The 8,037-nt window shown below is 59.8% G+C and overlaps 1 protein-coding gene across 2 annotated transcripts; it reads right to left on the bottom strand.

Moving 5' to 3' along the window:
• Window positions 1–451: 451 nt before the first annotated feature.
• KIF12 (kinesin family member 12) lies at window positions 452–8,035 on the bottom strand. 2 transcript variants are annotated; one of them, XM_065947049.1, is made up of 19 exons: window positions 7,944–8,035; window positions 7,808–7,873; window positions 7,639–7,717; window positions 7,364–7,491; window positions 7,166–7,241; window positions 6,376–6,510; window positions 6,068–6,203; window positions 5,026–5,117; window positions 4,699–4,849; window positions 3,910–4,028; window positions 3,723–3,827; window positions 3,039–3,141; window positions 2,865–2,955; window positions 2,594–2,680; window positions 2,118–2,208; window positions 1,948–2,046; window positions 1,228–1,328; window positions 1,012–1,130; window positions 452–685 (listed from the first exon to the last, which is right to left on the bottom strand). In XM_065947049.1, the coding sequence occupies exons 1-19, from the start codon at window positions 7,967–7,969 to the stop codon at window positions 585–587; spliced, it is 1,905 nt and encodes a 634-aa protein (XP_065803121.1). In that variant the 5' UTR covers window positions 7,970–8,035; the 3' UTR covers window positions 452–584. The 2 variants fall into 2 exon arrangements, with proteins under 2 accessions (XP_065803121.1, XP_065803120.1); XM_065947048.1 differs by having other exon boundaries at window positions 6,376–6,543.
• Window positions 8,036–8,037: the final 2 nt, after the last annotated feature.

Consider the following 8,037-nt stretch of genomic DNA (forward strand, 5'->3'; position numbering starts at 1 on the left):
GGTAAAGGACAGGGAAGCCTGGCATGCTGCAGACCATGGGGTCCCCAAGAGCCGGACACAACTGAGGGACTGAACAACAACAACAACACATAAAAGGAAATGAGAACCTGGAATATTCCTGATCTGAAGGGGAAGGGACAGTCACCTCTGCCAGGAGTCCTGGTCTCCTCTTCCTCAGGACCCCTCCCCTAAGAGCCCCTCCTCTCTGGGATTCCCCCAAGGGCCAGAGCCTGACTAGTCGGAAGACAAGACCAACCAGACTTGGAGCTGATGTCTCTCTTTATTCATGTGTTTCATCACCCGTGGCCTGGTTTCTCCTGAATCCAGTCTCATTTCTCCGAGTCTGGGGTGGCACCCACCCTTTGCGTCCCCAGTTTGCCCCATCAGTCCCCACCCCCAGGTCTGAGGACCTGGTCTCTGCCCAGTCCAGCTGCAGGCTGGAGCAGCAGCTGCTACCCCATTTAACAGATGGAGAGACTGAGACCCAGGAGTGCAGAGCCCAGTCCAAGGTCCCGTGATGGTCTCCTGGGTGCCCACGCTGCCCGCAGCAGGCAGGGAGGACCTGGCGAGGACTCCGTGTGCCGTCAGGGAGGGGGTGGCTGGCTCCGGCCACGTCGCAGGGAGGTGCCGATCTGGTCTCTGAGGGCCTCCAGTCTCCGGGCCAGGTTTGGAACTGCAGCCCCACCTAAAGGGCACATGGTGAGGCTTGAGGCCAGCACTCCCTTGGGCCCTGCCCCACCCAGGCCCATCAGGGTCCCAACGTCCTCTGGGGAAGTCTCAGACGGCCCCCCCACCCACTCCATCTCCATGTACACCACGGGCTCCGGGATACATCTGGAAGGGCAGGTGGCTTCAAGAAGAGAATTCCAGGTTTGAGAAATAGAAAGATCGTGCAACTCTCACCACTTAATCCGCCCCCTATTTCAGAAATGGGAAGACTAAGGTTGGAGGTGAGTTCCGGCCCAAGGTCACAGAAAGCGCCAGCAGCCCTTCCCTCGCGCCCTTCTTCACCTCTCAACACTGGCGATGTGTTCAGAGGCCCCACGGGCAGGGGGGGTGCAGAGGGTATCACTTTCTCCTCGGTCAGCATCTCAGCCAGAACCTGGGTCTGAGCCCACTCACTGTGACTCCTGGGCCAGGGGGAGTTGGGTGATGGGAAGTGAGCCTTCAGGTTCCCAGGCCTTTTCCCTCTCCCCCCCTCCCCCAGTGCCCCAGGGCTGGGCTCACCTCTCCCTCGAGCACTTGGCAGAGCTAGGGCAGCATGCGGGCGCCCAGGGCGGGGGCCGGGCGGATGGGGGCCCATCAGCTGGGGCCTTAGAGCTGAACATCTGCAGGAGAGACCAGAGTCCACAGGCTGGGTGATCTCCGCCCTGTCTTGCCCCACTTCCCCGGGGCTGATCGTGACACCACGCTCCCTGCCAGGCCTGCCCCAGGGGGCACTAAGAATGTCCGGTGAGCATAAAGGGTGGGGGTCCCTTTTTCTGTGGGCGGTGGGTGGTCCTTGTGAAGTCCTCTCTGGAGACGAGGCACTCCACAGGGGCAGGAACCACGTCCGCTCTGTGAATCCTCAGTGCCCAGAACAGGGGCTGCCACACAGCAAAGAGTTTAGGGGAGAGTTACTGAATAAGGGCATACTTACTCATTAGGTAAATGCATTCATTGACTCATTCATTTAGTGCATAAATGAGTAATGCATGAGTGAATAAATGAACAAGCCAACGGCAGAGTAAGTTCCCGAAAGAAGGTAGAACGGGGAGGAGGGAGAGGCGAGGTTAACAGCTATTTCGAACCCCGGGCAGAGAGAACATAAAGCCAGCCACTTCCCACCATGACCCAGCCCAGGACCCCGGAGTCCCCGCAGTTCTGGAGCCTTCTAGACTACGGACCCCTAGATCCAGGTCTCCAGTTCTCCCCGGCCTTCCGGCCTTCCACCTCGGCCTTTCCTACCTGGGGCAGGTGGAGTTCCCTCCGTGGGCAGGCCCAGTGGGCCAGCGGCGCACAGCACAGCGGGCAGAGTTGGCAGCGGGGGCAGAGGGGTGGCGGGGCCTGCAAGAGGTCGTGTCAGGGGCTCCGTGATGTCCCTGCCCCTGCCTTCTCCGGGCTGGGCAGAGACTCACGTGGCACAGAAGAGGTGGCAGCATCACACAGGGACACGGCGGGGCTGGGCCAGGGCCTGGCTGCTGAAGGTAGCAGGCAGAGAGGAGACGCCTGGAAAGAAGGGTGGGCTCTGTCTGCATGGAGCCCTCAACGCTACCCCCAGCCTGGCGCCCAAGTCCTGATTTAACAAACACTCGTGGAGCCCTTATTACATGCCAGGCGCTGTTCTCAGATCTTTACATACGAATTCACTCCATCCGGTCTTAGAACAATCCTGGGAGGCAGGCACTGTAATGTCTCCATTTTACAGAAGAGAAAATCCAGGCGGTGAGGGGTTAACAGACTCACCCAAGGTCACACCGCTGGTGGCAGAGCTGGGGTCTGAGCCCCCGGGGGTCTGGATCCAGAGGGCAGATCTGACTGTTTCACCGAGCCACCCCCTTTCCCACCTGCCCCCCATCCTGAAGGCTGGTCTCCAGCCGGCAGCCGCGCTCACCGCTCCAGCTCGCGGAGCTGCTGGGCCAGGATGCGCTGCTCACCGTGGGCCAGGTCCCGGCTGCTCTGCAGTTGCCTCTTCTCTTTCCTGGGAGGCAGGGCCGGCGGGGGCATCAGTCAGCTCCTCCTCACTGCAGCACAGTATGAGCCCCAGGAGGCAGGCGGGGACAGGAGAGGAGCCGGGGGTAGGGGGGGCCAGGGCGGGGTGGCGTCTTGGCAGAGGGGGCCCCGCAGTGAGGTGCAGGGCACAGCGTCTGGGCTGGGGGGTCTACCTGAGCCTCTCATTCTCCAGCATGAACTCCTGCAGCATCCCGTAGAGGTTCCGCTGAGCCCAGGCCACCCGGGCCCCACTGAGTCCAGAGGCTGCGGGGAAGAGGGAGGCAGCTGGAGCCCCAGGAGCCCCAGAGCCTATCCTCATCTCGCCCCCACCCCCAGGGAGTTCATACCCTTGGGGTCCATTTGGCCCAGTTGGGACCGCAGGTGACGGTTCTCCTCCTGCAGCTGCAATAGCTCAGTCTCCAGATGCTGGGGCAGCTTTGCCTTGGGGGACTGCAGAGAAAGAGGCCCAGGGCTGCTGTGTACAGTTACACAGGTTTCGCACTGCACAAGGGGGTCTGGGGTAGGGGAGTCAGTGGAGCCTAAAATCCAGCCCAGGCCCCACTTGCCCACTTTGAATCCTGGTCCAAGGTTACATATACTTGGAGGGCACATCTTGTCCTAATGGCAGGAAAGTGCCATGTGGCCTCAGCTGCCTCTCTGGAGGGCTTGCTCTAAACTGCACCCTGCTCCCTGTCCAAAGCTTGGTCCAGATTCTGACCCCAAATAAGATCCCACATCAGACTCCAACTTAACTCAGACTTAGTCACAACAGCAGCTGGGATGTTGGCTAGACCCTGAAGCATGTCCTGAATCAAACTCCAAGCCTAAACCTACCCTAACCCTGACCATGAACCCTGACTGCGACCCCACCCTGCCCAAACATAACCCCGTCACCAAGATTTCAATCCTAATCCCTGCTCTGACTCAGTCGCAGACTTCAACCGTGGCACTGATTCAGGCTCCAGCTGTCGGATGGTGCCCACCACCTCCCCGCCTGTCCCTCCGCCCTGCCTGTGGCTCTGCCCACTCACCCTGGGGGCCTGCGGCCGAGTGGTGACCCGCTGAGCTCGGCTTGCATATCGCAGGGTGCTGAGGGTCTCAGGAAGGCACTGGGCTGAGGGGGACACGCAGGCCACCTGGGGAGGACTGCCCCTGAGTGCTCCTCTCTGGGAGCCCTCCCTCAGGACCCAGCCCTCCCTGCCAGCCTCCCGTGGATACCATGAGGGTGACCCCATGACCCCCCAGTGAATCCGCCAGCAGCTTGGTGAGTTTGCTGTCCCGGAAGGGGATGTGGCTCTGCTTCCGCTGTGGGTCCAGCAGCAGCGAGATGCAGTGACCTGGGTGGGGAAAGCGTGGTCACCCTCCATGTCCAAGGCCACCCAGCTGGGACGCTGCAGAGCTAGGTCTCCACCAGGCTTGTATGTCTCTAGGGTGTCTCTTTCCACATGATCTCATTACCCATTCAGACTGCTTGGCCACCAGACTGGGGGTCCCACCTTGATTCCTAATGCCCACCAAAGGGCCTGGCAGAGGGGCTTAGGAAACATCTGACAAATGGACTGAATGAAGAAATGTTTCCTACACATCTCCCCACGCATGCAGAGAGGAAGGCCAAGGTAGATCCTAGCTATTAAAGACCTCAAGGCCAATGACCTGGGGGGTGGGGAGATGGGAAAACAGGTTAGTACCCTTCTCCTCCCTGGGCCTCAGTCTTCCCAAATGCAACAAGGGTCAGGTTGAATGTCTGAGCGCTCACACCCTGCATTAAGTGTTTCTACCTCCCCAATTAGAATGCAACTGTATCCTCAGCGTCTGTAGATCCACAAAGTTCTATGAGGGAAAGCATGAGACACCAGTAAGCCGAAGCCCCAGGGAGGCCTGTGGCTTCTGGATCACAGCTCTTTAACCATCCTCCATTCCCAATTACTCCCCTGGTTTCCCCACTGTGGATGGCTGTGGGTAAGGCACAGAGGAAGGACTCAGGCAGTCAGTCCACTCAGATCTCACCCAGGGCCAGCAGGCTGCGGTTGATGCTGTTGGCCTCAAGCATCAGCTCCCCACGGGATCCTGTGGCCGCCACCTTCTCACTGCCGGCCAGGTCTACAAAGCACAGCTTCCCCCCGGCAAGGGGTTCCCCGGGGTCCACAGGAGGCATCTGCTGGGGTTGGAGGATCAGGACTCCATAGGGACTTGGGAGGGGCTGTCATCATCAAAGTCACAGGGCCAAGGGTTTCCACCATAACCTCCCATGCACGCCCAAGTTGGTTTATCCATCCAGAGGCAGACCCTTGCTGGATGGCCCTGGGCCGCTCCTTTCCAAGCTGGGGCACTCACAGTTTGGTGGCTGATGTAGAGTGTGAGCAGGGCATGGCTTCGGCTGGAGGCCTGGTTCAGGGTGTGAGCGGAGCTCCTTCGACGGCTAAGACCTAGAGAGGAAAAACATCCTAGAGTTGGATATGGTAGGAAGAGCAAGTGGTCACCAATGAATAAAAAAGGAGTGAAGAAGACATCCAGATAGAGGGGCCAGCTGGTGGAAAGGCATAGCAGCGGGAGTGGAATGATGGGTGTTGAATTGGGTTGTAGCTCAAACAGGTGAAAGCGGATTGGCGAGAACTGAGGGGAAGAATGTCAGTCTGATTCACATTTTACTAATATCAACATCTCTCACACTGCTGTGTGAACAGAGAGAAACTCAGGCAAAGAGATCAACTGGGAGGCGTGGCACAATGCTCGGTTGGAACCCCGAGACTGGCCACAGCCGGTGCTCAATAAATAGCTGATGAATGGATGGGTGAGACCCAAACAGAAGAGCCTTTAGGCCAGGGCTTCCCAGGTGGCTCCGTGGTAAAGAATCCACCTGCCAATGCAGGATTCACGGGTTCAATCTCTGGGTCGGGAAGATCCCCTGGAAGAGGAAATATTCTCGCGGTGATAATCCCATGGACAGAGGAGCCTAGAGGGCTACAGTCCATGGGGTTGCAAAGAGTTGGACACAACTTAGCTACTGAGTATGCAAGAAGTATGACTTATACTCTCAGGGTTCTGGAAAGGGGTAGGGATGTGGTTTGCTTTGTTTGATGCAGAAGCGTGCACTTACAGGGGGAGATCCCTCCAGGGGGTAAAATTGAGGCTTGACCGAGGCAGAAGCCTAGTGCTGCAGAGAAGGGTGGGAAGAGTCTGGAAGGCAGTATCAGTAGGCCTGAGGGGTAGGAGTGGGGGGCACCCTTGGTTTGTGTCTGAATTGTTGGTTTGCTGGCCCTTTTCTCCCACCAGGGTCATCTCTGAACCCACAGCTCCTGGGACCCCGAAAGCACTGAGTGAACAGGTAAAATACTTGCGTCCCATGTATCCCAAAGCAGCTTGAAGTAGCACGCACCCATTTGCAGAAGTTCCATGAGGGCCCCCAGACTCCCAAACTCCACCACCCGCAGCTGCTCCACATAGAAGCCCCGGGTCTTGTTCCAGCGAACAGGGAGGGGCCGGGGAGCCCCCAGACTCAGCAAGTCCCGAATCTGAGAGAGGAGGGTGGAGGGTGAGGGAGGGGCCTGAGTCCTTGTTTCATCCACCCCCAGACCTTAGGGTCAACAGCCAGCCCCACCCCAACCTATTCTATTTCCAGTTTCCTTGGAAAGAAATGCCTCCCTTTCCTTATGGGCTGTCTTTCTGGCCATCCCAGGCCCCCACCTGCTCATTGTAGATCTCCAGGTAAGAAGCCTGGAGAGTGACAGGAACATCCAGGTGCTGGACGCGGTCTAACAGCCAGGTGAAGGTCCTCTGCACGATGCCGGCCAGGCTGGGGGGCACAGGTACCCCCTCTCCCTGGGAGCAGAAACAGCCAAGCCTGGGGCTGGGCTACCACCATCACCACCACCCTTACAATTCCTCTTTGTAGGGCACACTGTGCCCGGAGAAGGCAATGGCACTCCACTCCAGTGTTCTTGCCTGGAGAATCCCAGGGAGGGCGGAGCCTGGTAGGCTGCAGTCCATGGGGTCGCTAAGAGTCGGACATGACTGAGCGACTTCACTTTCCCTTTTCACTTTCATGCATTGGAGAAGGAAATGGCAGCCCACTCCAGTGTTCTTGCCTGGAGAATCCCAGGGAGGGCGGAGCCTGGTGGGCTGCCGTCTATGGGGTCGCACAGAGTCGGACACGACTGAAGCGACTTAGCAGTAGCAGCAGAGCACTGTGCCAAGTTCCCATACCCACATCTCATTTCATCCTCGGTCAGTGTTATCACTTTCATTTCACAGATGGAAAAGCTGAGAGCTAGTGAGTAAAGGGGACACCCGAACCCAAGTGCTCTGGATTGGCCGAGACCCTTTACCTTCCCTGGTCTTTCCTTGCCTGCAAATAAACGGCGCTGGGCTGCCCCGTCCAATTCCTTTCCCTCTGGGAGTCTGCGCTCCCCAAGGCTTCTCGCTCGCTCGCCCACCGATCCCTGACCCCCGGGGGCTTTGCTAGAGCGCGGCCCACCTGGGGAGGAGGTCCGGTCAGGGTGTAGGTCTTCCCGGAGCCGGTCTGGCCGAAGGTGAAGACGGTGCAGGAGAAGCTGCGGGCCGCAGGAGAGTGGCTGTACCGAGGCTGGCGCGTGGTGGGCTTGGGGGAGAAGGGACGGAGGGGGGGGCCGGGGCGGAGCCGTGCGCGGGCCGGGCGGCCCCCGGTGTCACTCACCCGCGCAGCGCCAGCTCGCCCAGACGCCGCACGCCGCAGGCGCGGAACACGTCATCTTGGGTGCTCGCTCCGTCCAGCACCGCGCCGAAGCGGAAAGCCACGTCCGGGCCCCCGCCCGGGGGGCTCACCTGGGGAAGGGGGCCTCAGAGAAGAAGGCGGGGCACCCTGGGAGGGCGGAGCTCGCCTCGGGGAGGGCGGGGCCTGGGGGAAATTGACCTGGAGGGACCTGGCGTGTTCCCCGAAGGTGGTTTTTTTGGGGTGGGGGAGGTCCTCACCTGCAGAGTCCGGGTCCCTGAGCAGTGCAGCACGCTCTGCTCCCCTCGACGAAGCTCGGCAGCGCTCATGGGACGCACCCTGTGGTCGGACGGGGCGGGGAGGGGGCGGATGGTCCATCCTGACATCTCCATCAGTCCCTTCCTCGCCGCAGCCCTCCGAACCGCCTACCTGAGCACCACCTGGATGGGCGTTTCTGGCCCCTCCGGCCCCTGCTCCGGGTTCCGCGCGGGGTCCCTGTGGCAGCAACTCGAGTTAACCATCCGTGTCCCTGCGGCTCCTTGAACCTCCCTGAATCTGTACTTACCCGTCGGGCGACCCGCGTTCCTCCATGTCCTGCTTTGCACACGGAGTTAGCTCCGCCCGAGTCTGGTTCTTTTCCCCCTCCAGTACCCTCCCCC

Source organism: Muntiacus reevesi, chromosome 10 (genome assembly GCF_963930625.1).
Source record: "Muntiacus reevesi chromosome 10, mMunRee1.1, whole genome shotgun sequence".
In the NCBI taxonomy this organism is placed as follows: domain Eukaryota; kingdom Metazoa; phylum Chordata; class Mammalia; order Artiodactyla; family Cervidae; genus Muntiacus; species Muntiacus reevesi.